This window comes from Mesocricetus auratus, unplaced genomic scaffold (assembly GCF_017639785.1).
Source record: "Mesocricetus auratus isolate SY011 unplaced genomic scaffold, BCM_Maur_2.0 Super-Scaffold_4256, whole genome shotgun sequence".
In the NCBI taxonomy this organism is placed as follows: Eukaryota; Metazoa; Chordata; class Mammalia; order Rodentia; family Cricetidae; genus Mesocricetus; species Mesocricetus auratus.
In genome coordinates this window covers 86,574,759-86,594,701 of record NW_024429182.1, presented here as the reverse complement: position 1 = coordinate 86,594,701, position 19,943 = coordinate 86,574,759, and the positions used below count along the sequence as shown (strand labels likewise).

General features: G+C 45.2%; 1 protein-coding gene across 2 annotated transcripts in view; it reads left to right on the top strand.

Moving 5' to 3' along the window:
• Positions 1 to 19,943, top strand: part of Parva (parvin alpha) — a 151,936-nt gene that overhangs the window by 116,078 nt on the left and 15,915 nt on the right. For both annotated transcript variants that reach the window (XM_005075663.4, XM_040756239.1), the window contains exons 5-8: positions 2,123 to 2,263; positions 10,450 to 10,565; positions 17,068 to 17,126; positions 19,315 to 19,334. In XM_005075663.4, coding sequence (XP_005075720.1) covers positions 2,123 to 2,263; positions 10,450 to 10,565; positions 17,068 to 17,126; positions 19,315 to 19,334 — 336 coding nt within the window. The remainder of the gene's footprint in view (positions 1 to 2,122; positions 2,264 to 10,449; positions 10,566 to 17,067; positions 17,127 to 19,314; positions 19,335 to 19,943) is intronic.

Sequence of the window (19,943 nt, the reverse complement as noted above, 5' to 3'; positions counted from 1 at the left end):
AGGTCCCTCTCCCTTTCCCTCCCCTTCTCCCTTGCCCTCCCCCCAACCTACCCCATTATCCCCTCATTTCTCCAGGGAGGGTGAGGCCTTCCATGGGGGTGTCCATAGTCTGTCATTTCATATAGGGCAGGGCCTAGACCCTTCCCCAAGAGTTCAGGGTGAGAGTGTACCTCACATTGTTGGATGGGAGTCCAAAGTCCGTGTGTATACTCAGGATGGGTACTGATCTGCTGCCCAAGGCTCAATAGATTACCTAGGCCTCCTCACTGACACTCAGATTCAGGGGGTCTTGATCAGTCCCATGCTGGATTCCCAGGCTGATGCCTGGGATTCAAGAGTTAACCTTTGTCAGGTCAGCTGTTTCTGGGGGGTTAAACCAGCCCAGTCTTAATCCCTTTGGTCATCAGTCCTCCCTCTCTGTTACTGGCTTTCTTGAGTTCAGCTCAGTACTTAATCGAGGGAGTCTGCCTCTTCTTCGATCAGCCACTAAATGAAGTTTCTGTTTCCCAGACTCTCTGGCCATGGGATTGTAGGCTTGCACTCCCCAGATCTATGTCTAAAATCCATATATGAGAGAGTACTTGCCATGCTTCTCTTTTTGTGACTGGGTTACCTCACTCAGGATGGTTTATTCTAGTGTCTTCCATTTGCCTGCGAATCTCAGGATTCCATTGTTTTTTTTTTTTTTCTGCTGAATAGTACTCCATTGTGTAAATGTACCACATTTTCTCTATCCACTCTTCGGTTGAGGGACATCTAGGTTGCTTCCAAGTTCTGGCTATTACAAATAATGCTGCTATGAACATAGCGGAGCAGACATCTTTGTTGTATGAATGGGCATCTTACCAGTTTTAAGACGAAGACTGATTTTAGGGATATGAAAATTTTGGGGAAAATGTGTGTCTTGGAATTGATCAAATTGGTATTGCCTGTGGTGAGGGTGGGATTGAGAGGGAAAGGAAAAGAGATGCTTCCACCAGACTGATGTCGTTGGGGGCGACACCCACACAAAAGTAGACAGGTTGTGCGTAAGAAGGACATAGCTATCTGACAGAAGGCTGGCCAACTAGGCCACTGTGGTGTCCTTGGAAAAGAAGAGGGGAAACCGAGAATGAAGGGAGAACATTAAAGGTGATCGGTTAAATCCTCCACTTCTGACGTCCTGGGGATCCATGGCACAATCAAAGGTTTCCCCAGGACCATTGCTGCCATTAGACAAGGAGCAGTGTTGATCTTCTAGAAGGTTTTCCAAACAGTTTGTCCTTCATATCCAAAGGTCTCATATCTGCAGATGCAACATGATTCAACCTAGAATCAACTGGGCAAAGAGTCTCAATGAGGGATTATCTACACTGTACACTGAGCGGGCCTGTGGGTGTGTCTGTGGGGAATTGTCTTAATGCAGCTAACTGATGTGGGAAGTCCAGTCCAGTGTGGGCAGCACCAATCCCTTGGCAGGGAATTCTGAACTATGAGTGGAGAAGTAGCGCTGAGCACAAGTGAGTGAATGAACGTGCACACATTCCTTGTTCTGTGTGATGTCATAAGGCCAAGTATTTCAGGCTCCTGTGACTTCCCCACAGTGATGAAATGTAGCCAAGTGAACATGCATACATTCACCTCTCTCTCTGTATGATATCATGTGACTTCCCCACAGTGATGGAATGGAGCCTAGAACTATGAGCCAAGATAAATGTTCTCTACTGAGTTGCTTTTTGTTGGGGTATTTTATAATATCAACAAAAATGGCATTAGAACAAACTGTAAATTGAAATATTTGAGTAAAAATTGCATCTGTACTAAAAATATCTATACTTTTCTTGTCGTGACTCTATAAATAATATAGAGTAACAGTGTGTAATGATCATTATATTGTATGAGGCATTTGAATAATCCAAAGATGATTGACACATACAAGAGGATTGCATAGATGCTACGCAAACACACTACCATTTTCCACGGGACACTCAACATCTCCAGATTTGATTATCTGAAGGGAACCCTGAACAATCAATTCGGTGATTAAGTGAATGTTGTCGTAAGTGAATGTATGAAGGAATAGGCATGAATTAGGTTTTCTGTGACTTGAGATAAGGGCTGCTCTTTTTCCTTATCACCCCAGAGAAACTGGAGAGTGAGAAGCTCAACGTGGCAGAGGTTACCCAGTCAGAGATCGCCCAGAAGCAGAAGCTGCAGACTGTGCTGGAGAAGATCAATGAGACCCTGAAGCTTCCTCCCAGGAGCATCAAGTGGAACGTAGACTGTGAGTTGTGCAGAGGAGGAGGGCTGTGAAATGGCACAGTCCCCGATGTGTCCCCACTATTCCTGTCCATGCCAGTGTCCCTTTGTCTGGAAGGTCTTCTGGACAGCCAGAAAGGTCAGCTCAGAAAGGAAATGATGCATGCCTGGGGCCACTTCTGAGACCCACACAGCCTGCTGTCTCCAGCATGCAGAGACTTTGAGATGCTGAGGCCACAGGTCCACACAGCTGAGAGGCCAAAAGTGGGGTTTCAGTTCCATCCCAAGCCCCACCCCCTGCCACTTCCACCCTGTTTCTCAGAAGGAGCAAAGATACTGCTGAGGTCCAAAGCTCTGTTTTATTTACTAGAGTGTGGGGTTCTGCAGTGGGGAGAGATGAGGGGAAGGCTCAAGCCTTGGTACAGACTGGGAGGCCAGGAGATGCCTTTGTGAAGTCAGTTCTCTCCTTCCACCCTCACAGAGATCCATTTGCTTAATTGCTTCCACTCTGCTTGGTTTCTCCACTAGTTCAGGACTCCTGCCTAGGGAATGACGCCTCCCACACTGGGTGGGGTCTCACAGCTACTCACTCAGTCACCACCTAAGGGAGGATCTTTTTTCTAAGTTTGAAAAAAAATGTTTTTAACCTAAGTGGTTGATCCTGTCCTATAAACAGGATGGGTAACCTTTGCCACTTAGAGTTCACGTCAGTTAACTTAAGACAGTCCACTGCAAACACTCACAGGCCAACCCAGTGCAATCAACCAATCCTTCACTGTGTCAAGTTGACAAAGTCAGTCACCAGGCTTTACAACAAGCACCTTTACATACTAAACCATCTTCCCGCCTCCAGAACATGATTTTTTTAAGTTCCACGTTTCGATGCTAGCATAGCTCAAAAATTACAGAAAGTATAAACTTTTTTTTAACCATGTATACATATTTTGCTTGATGCACTGCCCACAAAGGCTAGAAGGAGGTATCAGGACCCTGGGCCTGGAGTTACAAATGGTTGTGAGCTGCCGAAAGGGTACTGGGAATTGAACCCAGGTCCTCTGGAAAAACAACTAGTGCTCTTAACCTCTGATTCATTTGCTGCTTTCAAGAGTGCCTTGGCATCTAATATAAACTCTGACTCAGATTCAGCAGTAAGCCAGTGAGTCACCTGATACTAGCAATGACTGCCTATCCCCCAGTCAGGGAGTTTAATGATTTTTCTCTTTGTAAAGAAACAAATGGACCAGGAATTGGTGGCGCACGCCTTTAGTCCCAGCACTCGAGATGCAGAGGCAGGCGATCTCTGTGAGTTCGAGACCAAGCCTGGTCTACAGAGTGAGTTCCAGGACAGCCTCTAAAACAATACAGAGAAACCCTGTCTCGAAAAACCGAAAAAAAAAGAAAGAAAGAAATGGAGGTTTTTACAGTGCAAATAAAAGTTACATGGTGCTTGGATCTAAGTATTAGGGACTTGGTTTTATTGCATCCCATTTCTAGGACATAAAGTGGATCTACCCCAAGAAGAGTTATTAAATTTTTTTCAAACTTAGAAAAGAAAAAGAAATCCACACCCCACACTATAGTGACCCCGCAACTGCCAGGGCATCTCCTCTCACTTCTGACATTGAAGCCCAAAACGCCCAGTACCTCCTTCAGCATAATTATACCGTTGCTGGCATAGGACAGCATGATAAGCTGGGAACAGGGCATTCTCTGCTTAACCAGAGTCAACCGAGGGGACAGGACAGGGCCTGACTTCGGACCCCAGAAGCTGCCCTGCTAAGGAGCCCTATTTTCCTGTGCCCCTGGAAAATTAAATAATGTTCAGAAAAGGACACATGGGACTGGGGAGACGGCTTATTGGGTAAAGTGCTTGCCTTACAAGCATGAAGCCTTGAATTTGAGTCCCAGCACCCACATTTAAAAAAAAAAAAAAAGGTTAAAAAGCTCAGTGTCGTGCCACTTGCAGTGCTAATGAAAAAGAGACAGGAGGAGCTCTGGGGGCTGCTGGCTAGCCCAGCCAGTGAGTAAGTAAACTCCAGGTTCAGTAGGAGACCCTGTCTCAAAAACCAAAATGTGATGCAATTGAAGAAGACACTTGGCCACCTAATATTGACTTCTGACCTCACACATATGCTACACACTCATACAACATAGCACATATAACACACATGCATGCATGCACATCGGTTGCTAATATCAGATGGCTTTAGTTGGATGTCTTTGCTGTCTCTCTGTTTACTTCTTGTGAATTACTCTTCCTGGCTAGATCTCCAGAATGGAGATGGATTAGTGGGTCAGAAGGGATAATTATCCTCTTGGCTGCTCCCTGTGATGCCTCGGGGCATCAAGAAGAGCTGCAGCTTGTTTACAAGAAGAAGCAGTGTGTTCTAGAAGGAACAGAGCAGGCACAATTCACAGGGAGAAATCTCTCCTTTCTCTCTAATCAGCTCTGGCTGTGCATTTGGGGACACTGTGTCGCCTTTATGTACAGGGCAGGGGTGGCAGGGACAGACTGCTGAGTTACCAAGGTCTTTGATCTATTACTATAGAGATTTCTTTCTTTTCTGTTCACAAACAGAATTTTTTATCATTGAAAATTTAGGAAATGCCGTTGTATATAAACATTTAAATATTAATGTCTACTTTAATCCTTGCAATGCTCGCTCACCCTTCTAAGGTAATTCTTTTCGTCACCCTCATTTCATTGATGGGAAAATCAAGGCACAGAAGAATTATGAGACTATGAGCATCACCATCCCAGGATTAAGGATTCTAGCTTCTTCACTATCATTTCCCCAGAACCAGGAAGAGTGGCTGGTATACTTGATGCCCCCTAATGTTTGCCGAGGGAGCCCACTGTCCTGGTTACAGAGTGATGAATAATGGAGGCAGGAATCTGTTCCAGAGAGCCAACTGCAGAGCCAGGCTGCACTGAGCCTGTACACACAGCCTCCATAAGCTGCCTACCCAGAGAAGGGCCCTGAAAATTTTGAGTTATTACTGCATGGTGTGCATGTATCATGTATGCATGTGTGTGGTGTATAATAGTGTATAGAATGTGTGTTTTATTTATCCACCCATGAATACACAACTATGCATTTATAGATAGTAATCTCCCTGTATCCAAAGGGGATGTCTTTCAACACTCCAGGGGGATGCCCGCTCCATGGGTAGTTCCAGACATTAAATGTATATAGATATACACATGGGATAGGTTTTCCATCTTTTTTTATTTTAAGTTAGCATACAAAGTACTGGGTTACACCATACCGTTTTCATACCTATGTGTCACTATACTTTGTTCTAATCCATCCTCCTCTCCCACCCTCCCACCCCCTCTTGTTGATCTCATTCCTCACCCAAGATAATTCCTTATTCTGTTTTCATGTCACATGTATCCCATTCCCTCTTTCCCCTCTGTCCTTTAAGATCTCTTCCTCCTCCTCCTCCTCCTCTTCCTCCCCACACCTCCTCCTTTTCTTCCCCACCTCACACATGAGCACAGCATATAAATGAAGAAAAAGAAGAAAAAAAGAAACGACCATGGCTTATTTCACTATTAGATCTCCAGTTGCATCCATTTGCCTACAAATGTCATAGCTTCATTTTTCTTTATAGCTAAATTAGATTGTACCATTGTGCACATATACTGTGTCCATTCATCTGCTAATGGACATCTAGGCTGGTTCCATTTCCTGGCTATTGTGAGTAGTGTAGCAGAAATCATGGGTGTGCAAGTATCTCTGTGGCTTGCTGGCTTGGAATTTTTTTTTTAGATACACCAGGAGTGATCTAGCTGGCATATGGTAGTTCTATTTTTAGTTTTTTTCAGGAACCACCGTGCTGATTCTCACTATAATGGCCCCACCAGTGTGAATAAGGGTTCCTCACTCCCTGTGTCCCCACTAGGATTTGTTGTTACTTGTTCTCCTGATGGTAGCCATTCTGCCTGGGGTGAGATGGAATCTCACTGCACTTTTAATTTTCATTGCCCTGATGGCTAAGGATATTGAACACCATTTCAGATATATATTGACCATATTTCTCTTGAGAAATGCCTATTCAGTACATTTGCCCATTTATTGATTGATGATTTATTGGGTGGAATAATGCTTAATTTTTTTTAAAGTTCTTTACAGAAGCCACATATTGTGGATCTAGACAGTAGCTGACAAAGACTTTCCCTCATTCTATAGGGTGTTTCCTCACTTTGGTAGATTATTTCCTCTGCTGTGCAGATGCTTTTTAATTTCATACAATCCCACTTTTCAGTTCAGGGGTTGTTTCCGGAGCCATTGGGCCCTCTGTGGGAAGGCCTTGTCTTGTCTGTATGGAGGTCTTTTTTTAGGTCTTCTTCTAGAAGCTTTAACTGTTCAGGTCCCACATTGAGATCTTTGATCCATTTTAAATCGATTGCTACTCAGGGTGAGAGGTACAGCTCTGGTTCCATTCTTTTGCATGTTAGTATCTGGTTTTCCCAGCACTGTTGGTTAAAGAGGCTATTATGTTTTTCTCCAGTGTGTGTGTTTTATACCCCTGAAAATCAGGTGACTATAGCCATGTGGGTTTATTTCCTAGTATTCTCCTGTCCCCTATTGGTCTACAGGTTTTTTGTGCTCCTGCCATTAATGCCTTTTCCATCCCAACAGCACATTTATTTTACACAATGGCCATCACTCATGTGCTTTAAGTAGTGTGACAACAAATCTAACATGAAGGGCTGAAGAGATGGCTCAGCAGTTAAGAGCACTGGCTGCTCTTTTAGAGGACTAGGTTTAGTTCCCAACACCCATGTGACAGCTCACAACCATTTGCAACTCCTGTAACAGGAGATCTGATGCCCTTCTCTGGTCTCTGTAGACCCCAGGCATGCATGTGCTGCACAGACATGCATACAGGCAAAACATCCATATACATGAAATAAATAAGTAAATAAATCTAATTTTAAAGAAACCTAGTGAGGGGCTGGAGAGATGGATCAGAGGTTGAGAGCACTCACTGCTCTTCCAGAGGTCCTGAGTTTGATTCCCAGCAAACACATGGTGGATTACAACCATCTGTAATGAGATCTGGTGCCCTCTTCTGACCTGCAGGCAGAATACTGTAGACATGATAAGTAAATAAATCTTTTAAAAAAAGAAAAGAAAGAAACCTAGCAAGTATTCTTGTTTTCATAATTGTGTAGAATATTCATTCTTACTGCAGATCTGGGGTCTCAGTACACAGGTTTTTCTCTGTTATTGAAACCTCTCCCTCTTTACATAAAGGCAGCCCTTCATGAGTCACTTCAGCCTATCTGCATTGCCAGCCTCACTGTCCTAGTGCCCTGGGGCCATCATTATAAAATAACATAGTCACTGTAATACCGAGGCAGCCTGACACCTGATGCGGCCACCAGGTGACTAGCAGAGGAGTAGCATTCATGGTGTGGACACACTGGACAAGGAATAATTCAAGTCTTGAGCAGGACAGAGTGACAGGGCTCAGGGTTTCATCACACAACTCAGAATGACTTTATATTCCTTTACAAGTGCTGATCACAAGACATGCTTGTGCACATGCATGTGTGAATACACACCTGTATATACATGCATGCAGATGTGCATGGCTCATGTTCTTGTCTTGTTCCTGTAGAATTTCCCTTTAGCACTGTTAATATTCTGGTGACATTGTCTTGACCATGATTTTCTGTGTGCAAAGGTTTTGTTATGTGGCTATATTATAACTTAGGAAGTCTGTGCATAGGCTTGGTCCAGCCTCAGGATTACAAGGAGAAACTTAGATACAAATGGAAGAAAAGAAGCAGAAATGGGTGGACTACAGTTAAGATTAGAAGGCCCTCATGGTCTCTCTCTCTCTCTCTCTCTCTCTCTCTCTCTCTCTCATGAGTTTTGCTGTTGGCTTTTAGAACATAGGGCTTCTCTGTTTAGGAGGGAGAAAGAAAGCAGGGGTAAAATTAAAAAACAACCCACAAGAGCTAGTGAAATGACTCAACAGGCAAAGGCATTTGCCACCGAACTTGACAACTTGAGTTCAATCTCCAGAACCCACCACATGGTGGAAGGTTATATTCAACTCCCAAAAGTTGTCCTCTGATCTCCACATACATGCCATGGTACATGTGTGCCCCTATGCAATTAATAAAGAAAAATATTAAAATGAGTTTCAAAAAACCCAAATAATTAGAAAAAAACTTCAGGAGAGCCAGGTTGGGCTACACAGAAAGCTCTGGACCCAGCAGAACTTCATGGTGAGAATTGCATGGTTTTGTTGTCTTTCCACAGCAAAAACACATTTGGAAGACCTAATCTGGTCATTCTTTTCCTCCTGGATGTGTTTCCCAGGGTTTTGCTTTAGATGATGATGTGTGACACAAACTGGCATCTTTGTCCACAATCTCTGTGTGACTGTATGGGGTTATTTCTTTTGAAAAGAATTCCCTGGAGGACAGAACATTTGTTGAAAGGCTCTGACATCTGTCTGATGCCTTTGATGTCACTTGCCAAGATTATGTGCAGTGGAACCAGGCAGGACTTGACTGACCTGAGCTTTTCCAACATCAAGTTTGTCATTAAAAGCATGAGGGCCTCACGTTGGTGGTGATACAACAACTCTGCCTGGGAAAGCAAACCCTGATTTGACTCTATTCTTCAGTGACAGTGCCACATCAGTGGTCCAGTCCCAACCAGGAGCAGTTTTGTAGGTTGTCACTGTAGGGCAGAGTCAGTGGACAGTGTTTTCCAGAACTGAATCTTCTGGACTAGGGGCCTGCTGCTTGGTGTCTTGGCGAGCCACTATTGGCCATTAGGAGATGCTGCCTACAGAACAGCCATGATAAAGAACAGTGCTAATGATGTCGACCAACTGTCTGAATCATTCCCTTCCTTGGTGACTTCTCAAAGCTTCTAAAGCAGATTTTTTTTGATCCAGGGAAGACAAATGACACCCTGATAAGGAGCCCAATGCTGGTGACATTGACATGTGCTACACTGAATTCTCCCTTAAATGTCCTTGTAATAAAGAGCTGTGATGCTAGTAGGACCTCTCAGGCAGGCAGAGCCTAGCAGATTTGCCCTTTTATGACACAGGAAGAGAGAGGGTTGGCATGCCCTGATTGCCTCTGTGCCAGGTACTTTCTCATAGGTTATAATAAAAAATACCAGTCATTCCTGGCCACCTGCAGTATTCGAGGAGCTCTGTCTACCTGTGTTATCTTTGGAAGTCTTTACAGTGTGTATGTCCACCTGGGACCTGTCACCCTTGTTTGAGGAGATGACCAACTTAAGGCTCAGTAGCCAGAGTGGCCCCTACCCAAGGCCATCATCAATAAACAGGTAGCAGGGAAACAAAGTCACCTTTGAGTTCCAATCTGCCTGACTGTGAGCCTTGTAAGTCAGTCTTTATCCCATCTACTGAGAAAGCTACAACCGGAAGGGCCTAGCCTTCAGCAGCTTAGATGGTTTAGTATGGGCAAAGGGCTTAGCACCTGTGGGAAACTTGGGTTTGCTTGGGGACATGGACTACCCCCACCTATCAGGCACAAGCAGCTAAACTTTCTGAGTGGTTCCCATGCCTTTTTCTAGGTAGGTTGGCCGCTGAATGGGAAGGTGTCTCTTTTTTTTTTTTTCTTTTCTTTTTTTTTTTTTTGAGATACGGTTTCTCTGTGGCTTTGGAGGCTGTCCTAGAACTCGCTCTGTAGACCAGGCTGGTCTCAAACTCACAGAGATCCGCCTGCCTCTGCCTCCCGAGAGCTGGGATTAAAGGGGTGCACCACCAACACCCGACTGACTTGGTGTTTCTTGATAAAAGAAAAGTTTGTGACCAGCCTTGAACAGAGGAAGTGGTAACAATCAGTATTCCCTGTCGAATGGGGAGGGAGTGAGTGCAGATGAGAACAGGGGCCTCAACGACACGGAGAACTGATCTGAGCTCCAGGCTCATTCATTGCTGAAGTCCTCGTGGGGAACCTCAAGTGACAGTAAACATGCCATGTTGGGAATCTACCAATCATAGTGTCCAAGAAGGAACCATGGGGCATGGCCATACATTAAGAGGGTTAGGGGTGGGGAGATCAGGTGATGACTGAGGGAATTCCCTGATTCTTAGGATGCAGTGAGGCAACATTGAAGAGGGGTACTGTTGTAACCTCAGAAGATGCCTACCTTGCCTAGAATCTGAAGAAAGACTCCATTTTCTAATCTTGTGTTTCAGCTGTTCATGCCAAGAGCCTGGTTGCCATCCTTCACCTGTTGGTCGCTCTGTCTCAGTATTTCCGGGCACCAATCCGACTCCCAGACCATGTTTCCATCCAAGTGGTTGTGGTCCAGGTAAGAGGAACGCTACCTTACATTCATGCATCCTTAACTCACAGATGCTGAGCTCTGCAACAGTCAAAGCATATTGGACAGATGCTTAGGACAGTTGCTGAAGGCTAAGTAGAGTCGGTTGTGCTGTGTGTTGGGAGGCATCAGCACCTATAGCCTTATGCCTGGTAAGCATGCAAAGAATAAGTGTGTGCTTGTGTGTAATGTAGTTTTATGTGGGTGTGTGTCTGGACTTTACATGGTTCTACTGGGAGAATCTTTGTACAACTGAAGGTGTATAGTATAATTTGTATAGCTGAAGGTGTACAGTGTATATGTTTGTGAGATATACAGACTTGAACAGGAAGAAAGGTGTTTGTATGTGCCATGCATATTCCCTGCAAGCTTTGGAAAATCATATTTTTGGTTAAGTGTTATGCATGTATTTGTGTAAAAGAATGCGTACTCAACAATGTTTATGTGAGAGGAGTGTGTGTTCAAGCATATGTGTGAGCATGTGAGGAATGTGTTCAAGCATGTGTGTGTGTGTGTGTGTACACGAGGAATGTGTGTTTAAATGTTTGTGTGCATGTGAGGAGTGTGTATTCAAATGCATGTATGTGCATGTGAGAAGTGTGTTCAAGCATGTGTGTTCAAGGGTGTGTGTGTTTGAGAGTATGTGTGTGTGTTCAGTTGTGTGTACAGGAGTGTGTGTGTGTGTTAGGGAGTGTGTGTGTTCAAGGGGTAGAAGTGTATGTATATGTAAGTCTGTGTGTAGGGAGAGAGTGTTGTATATTCAAGCATGTATGGGTGTGTGCATGAGCACACACGCTTGTCATGCCCCTTGCTGCTGCTTCTCAGTCCCCAAGAAAAGCCCAGCTGGGACCTCAAGCCATCTCATCCAGACTGTTGGATGGAGTTTCCATTCACATATGGTCATGTAATTTCCACAATGAGGGTGCAATCTCTCTCCCCATGGCTAGCTCACTCTGCTCCTAACCCCATTAAATACTCAAATGCAATTTTATTTTCCAACTTTGTTCCCACTTAGCAAAAGGTCATCATTGTGTTTGCTTGTCTCTGGGTTGATTTTTTGTTTTGTTCTGTTTTGTTTCCAAATAAATATGCAGCGAGAGGGTGTGCTCTGCATGCCCACAGCCATCCAGGGTTCTGCAATAGACAACGGGAGGCAGCGCTGCCATCAGTCAATAAGAGGAAGCTTTTGGGATGGTTAACTGTGTCAGATCGGGTCAGACCTGTTCACAGGACAAAAGGGCTTTGGGCTTTCAAGTCAGATGGTAACTAGAGGGGAGCATTCGATAATTGCACTCCTAAGCAACAGATCACTCGTGCCCTAATGAGAAAGTCTCTCTTCCACACCTCCTGGCACTCAACTCTGCAAAGCATCATAAAGATATAATAGGAATAGGGTGTGTTGGCACTGCCTTCAACGAGACAGTATGACACAGAGGGGATAGAGGGTGGTCCTTGGCAGGACCCTTAAGTATGGCTGATAGACCGGTACTCAGAATCCTTGTCATTGAGCTCATTGCCTTTATTGCCTTTGTGGCCAGCCCAGAGCATCCTGGAACAAATGTCTTCCTAACGAACCAGATCATCTCCACTTGTTATTCTTACCAGCTAGTCACACACAAGTTCCATCTTGTGTTTTAAAATGCTGCCACAGGAAAGGGAGGGATGGATGAAGGATGATGGAGCACGGAGGATTTTGAAGTTGGTTGAACTGTTTTGGGATATGCAGCCTAGAGCCGTACAAGGCTGGACACCCAGAACAGACCCTGATAATAACCAACCTCTCAGGGCAACTCGATGCAGTCGACTCAGTTGTGAACGGTGTACCCATCTGCCGCAGGGTGCCAATGGTGGACGAGACTATAGCGGTGCTGGCGTGGGAAAACAAGGGAGATTCCTAGCCCCTCTTCTCTGTTTTGCTCTGAACCCAAAACTCTCTAACAAAGGTAAAGACAAAGAAAACAAAACAAAAACCTGACCTCAACAGTTAATTCAAGAGTGCTTTGGTTTCTTTTTTTTAATCTTTTTTTAATTTAAATTAGAAACAAGCTTGCTTCACATGTCAATCCCAGCTCCCTCTCCCTCCCCTCCTCTGCAGCCCCCCCCCAGGTCCCCACCCAACCCCTACTCCGCTCCCCAGGGAGGGTGAGGCCCTCCTTGGGGGAGATCTCCAGAGTCTGTCATTTCATCCAGGGCAGGGCCTAGGCCCTCTCCTATGTGTCCAGGCTGAGAGAGCATCCTTCTATGTGGAATGGGCTCCCAAAGTCCATTTGTATGCCAGGAATAAATACTGATCTACTACCCAAGGCACCATAGATTGCCGAGGCCTCCTCACTGACACCCAGATTTAGGGGGTCTGAATCAGGCCCATGCTGGCCTCTCAGCCATTAGTCTGAGATCCATGAACTCCCCCTTGTTCTGGTCAGCAGTTTCTGTGAGTTTGACTTACTAAGTTTATACAAAAGTATTATAAACCTGTAAAGTGACATTATAGTTATAGATATATTTAAAGAGAAAATGAAAGATTGGTATGCCTAATAGTCTGAATAAGTTTTATGTTATTGTCTTATATTTGATTTTTTTCTAACACAGATAGTTTGAAAAAACTGGTTAGATTTCTAACTTCATTTGTTTTGTTATATCAAAAAATAAAAGAAAGAAAGGAAAGGAAAAAAAGAGTTCTTTGGTGATTAGCTAGCACAGGCACTGGGAAGTCCTTACTTATTTTACAACTAGTCATAGTCATTCAGTTCACGAATGGCTCTTCGTTGCTAGTAGAGAGAGAGAAATTTCTAGGTAAGCTGGACTTTCAATCTTCTGTGACCACCATGCCTTCTAGTTCTTTGTTCGTTTATTGAATATTTTAGTTGTTTTCTGACCATGTATATGACAGTTCTCTAATAGAAGTAACAAAACTTACCTGTTGCTTTACTACGGACAAAAGGGGAAAAAGAAAGATTTGAGCAGCAGTCACTGGGAGACTGCTATTTTGAAACAGTGATCCATGCTCACATCTCAGACCTTGTTTTGAGCTCAATTATCAGCCATCAAAGGCAGTTGTTGGTTTAATTTCTGCTGCAGGGACTTTTGTTAGGATGAGGACATGGAAAAAGGATGTGGGGTGTGTGTGTGTGTGTGTGTGTGTGTGTGTGTGTGTTAAGGTTTACAGGGTGATTAGCTTTATCTAGAGAACAAGCTCAGAAGCAGGACCCAGAACTTATGAGAAATACCTGATGTGATAGTGTACAACTGTACCAGCACCTGGGAGGCTGAGGCAGGAGGATTGATGTGAGTTTGAGGCTAGTCTATACTATGTAGTAAATTATAGGTCAGCCTGGGCTACATAGTGAGGCCCTATTTTTTTGTTTGTTTGTTTGTTTGTTTGTTTTTGTTGTTGTTTTGGAGTCAGGGTTTCAAAAGCCTGTGTAGCCCTAGCTTTCCTGGAACTCACTTTGTAGACCAGGCTGACCTTGAACTCACAGAAATCTGTCTGCCTCCCAAGTGCTGGGATTAAAAGCATGCACCACCACCCCCTGACCCTGTTTTAAAACAAAAACAATATGAAAACAAACCTTATAGAAAGTAAGCTACTAAGCTGTGGGGCAGTCTCCCATGGGATAGTTAGGGGACTGCCAGGGAGGGCTCCCTCCCTAACACCAACCTACCCTTCCCTTCTATAGAAAAGCGTTTTGTTACATATGAACTGGGAAGTGCGCTTCTGTCTAGTGGTGGTCTCCCAAGACTAGGATTCTCTGAGCCCCGTGTAGAAGTTGGACATGTTTCACACGGAATTTTAAACAAATCCTGATTTCTTCTCCCCTGGTCCCTTCCCACATTCATTTCCTATTACTTCCTCTTCCACTTTCATTGTCCCCTCCTGTTCTAATGCAGAGACTCTTGACTCTTTCCAGTTTGGCTTTCCGTCTGTGAAAGAGTTCTGTGGCTGTTGGAAACACGAGCAGGTGTTTCTGAAAGTTTGGGGAGATTCCAGAAGGCATGTTTCAGATGATCCTCCTAAACTCAGAGGTCTTCTGTTTGATGGGGGAAGAGGTGGATTGAGACAAGGTTTCACTATGTAGCCCAGGCTGGACTCAAACTCTTAGTCCTCCTGCCTCAGCCTCCAGTATGATGGGACTAGATGTGTATGCCACCATACCCTGGCTCAGAGGCCCCTTCCTAGCATTAGTTTGGGCTTTGGGACAGTGACTTTGCTCTGCCAGTCTTTTATGGTGCCCATACTGCTAGCTACAGAGGGACCTGGTAGAGTGAGTCTTTCTCCTGGCATCCGTCGGAAGGTCATAGGGAACTCTTGTGCTCCTTCACTGACCTCATGTTCAACTCGCTAGTCGCACTCCAGGGAAGTTGCCCAGGAACCAATGGCAGCCACCTCCCCCTAGAGTGATGTCTCCTCAATGTTCCCTCTTCTTGGAAAGTATCTCTGACCACTTACCTGGAAGTCCACATAGTACTGAAGCCAGCCTGGGCTATATGAGTCTCTGTCTTTGAACAGAGGAAAAAGAAGAGGAGGAGGAAGAAGAAATTGGCTGGACAGGGCTCAAAGTAGTTGCTTTTCCCAGAGTGAGCCATGTACCTGAGTGGTACCCCTCACTCACAGTCCCCATGCCAGCGCCAAGTGGAGCCTACTGGAGTTAGAGGGACCAGAGAATGTCACCCTTCAACTCAGCACAATGGTGCCAGTGAGTCACTCCATAGATTAGTGCTGCTTTCAGCCTTCGTTCTGGAAGCTTCTTTCTGCGGGGTGCAGCAATCAATGCAGACTCTTAACTGTGCTGAGAATAGGTGACTGTTGAGTGCTCATCCCTAAATGAGATGCCCACACCAATCTCCTCAAGGCCCAGGGAGAATCACCAAAGAGCAGGCAAAAAGAATCAAAGGGCCAGCTGGGCAGTGGTGGTGCACGCCTTTAATCCCAGAACTCAGGAAGCAGAGGCAGGCAGATCTCTGTGAGTTCAAGACCAGCCTAGTCTACAGAGCTAGTTCCAGGACAGGCTCCACAAGCTACACAGAGAAGCCCTGTCTCGAATAAATAAATAAAAGATCAAAGGGCCAGAGGATGAGGATGAGTGCGGTGAAATGCTGGCTCCTGAATGTGACCTGACCATTGCACTCATGAACTCTCATGGCAGCTGTGTTTGCTTGCATAAGACCAAGCCAGTCTGCAAGCTTGAATGGGACATGGGGGCTCATAGGGCTCCATCCTTCACTATGGAGTCACTGACCACTGGTAACTGCTAAGAGAAGGGGAGTCATTTTTCTCTTGAGTCCCTTGGCCTTTGGTAGGTTTTCCATGTTCCCAAGGATGGCCCCACATCCATGTGTGAGCAGGCAGTAGTAACGGGTTCAGTGGGATATACACACAGATATGGGGCTGGCAGTAGTAACGGGTTCAGTGGGATATACACACAGATATGGGGCTGGCAGTAGTAATGGGTTCAGTGGGATATACACATAGACATGAAGCTGGCAGTAGTAGCAGGTTCAGTGGGATATACATAATAGACATGAAGCTGGCAGTAGTAACGGGTTCAGTGGGATATACACACAGACATGAAGCTGGCACTAGTAACGGGTTCAGTGGGATATACACACAGACATGAAGCTGGCACTAGTAACGGGTTCAGTGGGATATACACACAGACATGAAGCTGGGAGTAGTAACGGGTTCAGTGGGATATACACACAGACATGAAGCAGGCACTAGTAACAGGTTCAGTGGGATATACACACAGACATGAAGCTGGCAGTAGTAACAGGTTCAGTGGGATATACACACAGACATGAAGCTGGCAACAGTAACGGGTTCAGTGGGATATACACACAGACATGAAGCTGGCAGTAGTAACGGGTTCAGTGGGATATACACACAGATATGGGGCTGGGAGTGGGAAGCATTGAAAGGATCCAGGAGGGATGAGCAGGAGCTAGATAGGATTAAGTCATTGTATACATGCATGAAATTATCAAAGAATAAGTTTAAAATATTCAGGAAATTAAAGGAGCTCCGTAGTTATTGGGTAAAAAGCAAAACAAAGCAAAAGTCCCCTTTGCCTCTGTCTGAATTCTCCAAGCTGCCCTGCACACCTCCATCCAGCCCCAAGGCTCTGCTCTACACAGTGGCCTCCTTGCCGGGCCCCAGCTGGAGGCAGACACACCCAGCCATCATTTCCATTGGGCTTGCTGTGCCTTGCTGCCTGAGGCAAACAGCTGGCTTCCAACAGAAATCTTCAATAAAGAAAGGCAGGCTTCACCATCCAGGAATCGGCCTACTTGTTTGGACTAAACACCAATCGCACTCTGTCATGATGAATGCAGCCAGGTGCCCTCAAATCACTAACTACATTACTGCTTCTTGAATCTTCTCATCTCTTGACCCTCTTATAAAAACACCGATAACCTTCTCTATGTCAGGAATACCAACCAATGTTTCTGTGTTGCTAAAGCCTGTTTTGTTCTCTTCTCTTTTCCATTCCAGAAACGAGAAGGGATCCTCCAGTCTCGACAAATCCAAGAGGAAATAACTGGTAACACAGAGTATGTCAACACCATTGTTGCCAGCGAGTCTGTAATGGAACACAGATGTTTCTCTGAAATTCACCCATTTGCTGATATTTAGTTTTCATTTATTGGGATTGCAGGAGGGATTAAGCTGCAGCCGATGATTATAGCTTAGCCTTTTCCTTGCATTCAAAACATGCCTCTTGCTGCTTAAGGTACAGCCTTGGGTGGGGAAACTGGGAGAGGGGAATTAGCCGTGATTGAAAATTCTAATTTTGTGGCACTCCAGGAAAAAAAGCATACCCCCCAAAAAGCTAACCAGCATGAAATCATCATGTGGTAAACACGAGGCCGAGCTGAATTGTTAATCTTCAAAAGGATGCCATTTTTTCTTCCTTCTTAAGTCTCATTTATTTGGTCACGTGCCATGACCCAGAAAGCCCTCTCTACCTTACAGATGTCTTTTGGGTTTTGGTTTTAGTTTGATTATCGTATTTATTTTTAGAAATTTGAAGATGAGGAAGTATAAAAGGTTTTCCATGAGGCAGGGAGAAAGTTCAGTTGGCTAAGTATGGGCCACACAAACATGTATGAGGATCTCAGTTCAGATCCCCAGCACGCATGTAAAAAGCCAGGCATAGCTGTGTTCACCTGTTATCCCGGCATGGGGGAGGCAGAGACAGGAGGCTCCAGGACCCACCGGCCACCCAGCCTAGCCAAATCAGCAAGCTCCAGGTTCAGTGAGAGACCCTGTCTCAAAATTAAGGTGGTATACACTGGATATTGGTTTTGGTCTCCATTCATGTACTCTCCAAACATGATTGACAGGAGTCAAGTCTCTGCCTATGGTGACCATAATGCAAGTGATTTCAAAAAGGCCTGGGAGTAGGTAGAAGTGAAGAGTGACCCTTCCCAGGATGCCTGCTATATGACCTGTAGAGACACCCCCCCCTCCATCATGAAAACTCCCCATCACTCCCAGGGCCCATCCTAGTCACAAACAGTCATGTGATTTGTAGGATACCAAATGACTTTGACATGGCTTTGAGGACTAAGAGGAAGACTATCTCAGGTCCAGATTCACGGTCCTCCCTGGATCTCCCATCCCATGAGGGCTACTCTGTGCCCACTGTTTCATCTTCTGGAGGAGAACAGAACAGAAAAGGGAGTGGCCTGAGAGAAACTGCTGGCTGTGGGGGTGGAAAGGAGAGGTTTAAGATTCTGAAACATTCTTTTCATATGTGTGCTATATTTTCTATGGCCCCCTTTCTCTGCCACAAAAATATAAGCATGGGTGAAGCCCTCATAACAATTGCCCAGTACAGTTCGTGCTGTTCTTTTCTATAAACTGGTGCAGCAGAGACTGCTCCCCATCCCAGGGCGATGAAGGGAACCTGCAGGACACTCCATCTAGCTGGCATTCCTACTTCACCATTCTGTGCAGGCAAACCACACACAGATGGTCATTTAGTGGGCATTAGGTATGCAAATGAATGAAACATATCCTAAAATTCTTAGGAACCAGAAATGTACTGAGAAAATACTCAACAGGTAAAGGTGCTTGCTCCCAAGCCTGAGTTCAATTCCTTGGGACCCACGTGATAGAAGGAAAAAACCAATTCCTAAAAGTTCTCTTCTGACTTACACACACACACACACACACATACAGAGAGAGAGAGAGAGAGAGAGAGAGAGAGAGAGAGAGAGAGAGAGAGAGAATTTTTGTGGTTTTCTGGACATTTACTGTGCACTAGAAACTACAATACAGTCTCCCTAGATGCTGAATGCTCAGAGCACCCACTATTGTTACTTTAGAAATTAAGAGATCCAGAGACCAGAGAGGTTCTAGAGCTTTCCTAGACTCACAGAACATCTACAAAGGTTAGAAGAAAGGGCCTCATTAGAACTAATGTGTGGCCTGTCACCTGTCTTTGGTGCTTATGCTCTTAGAACATGACTATTTCTCTGCCTGTGAGTGAGGTTCCAGTCCCTGCCCTCTTAGAGACACTGTCCTGGAGCAGTGACAGGTGACACTTGGAGGCATAGCAGGAGCAAGACAAAGCCGACTTCCAGGCAGTCAGTCATGGAACCCAGACAGTGAAAACCCATGCTGGTCGCTCAGATCTCCTAACTAGACATCTTCAGCTTCTGCTCCTCATGTAGCCCAGGCTAGCCCCAAACTCAAACCTAACTCTATAACATTTTTTTTCTTCTTTTCTTCCAGGGCCCTTTCTGGAAGACATGGTGAGTGTTGTGCACTTCTCCAGTTCTGGTGGCCTCATTGAAGCTAGTTAGTTCTGTTGTCTGATGTGTCTACCCCTGTTTGAGAACACACTGGTCAGTCAGGTTGGGAGGGACAGCTTAGTGGCATAAGGAACACTTACTTGTCACCACAGATCTGGCCCCAGTAGGGAAGCCTTACCCTGTGCCTGGCATGGAAATTTAGGAAGAGATGTCTGAACACACTTGGGAGATAGTCCCTGGTCTCGCTCCCTGTTAGTCCCCATCATGACTTCCCCTCTCCCAGAACTTCAGGCTTCTTTATAGAATCCCCTACTTCCTAGCAGTCTTAGCTTTGCCAATCAATGCCAAGTGGAAAAGGCTGACCTTGGGTCACAGACCCTTCCCACCCCACCTTGCTTCTGGAAACTCTCCCCACACCCTTCTACTAGGTCACCTCTGGTTCTGGGAATCTGGCACCACTGCAAGAAGTATCCCTGCCAGAAGCATGGCTTAGCTATGTTCTATCAGCCTGATTCTTGGTGATCTCATGAAATATTTTGACTATACTAAAAACTTGCCCAGAGGAAGGCTTATCTTTCAGGTGATGTTTTATAGAAGGGGAAACTGAGG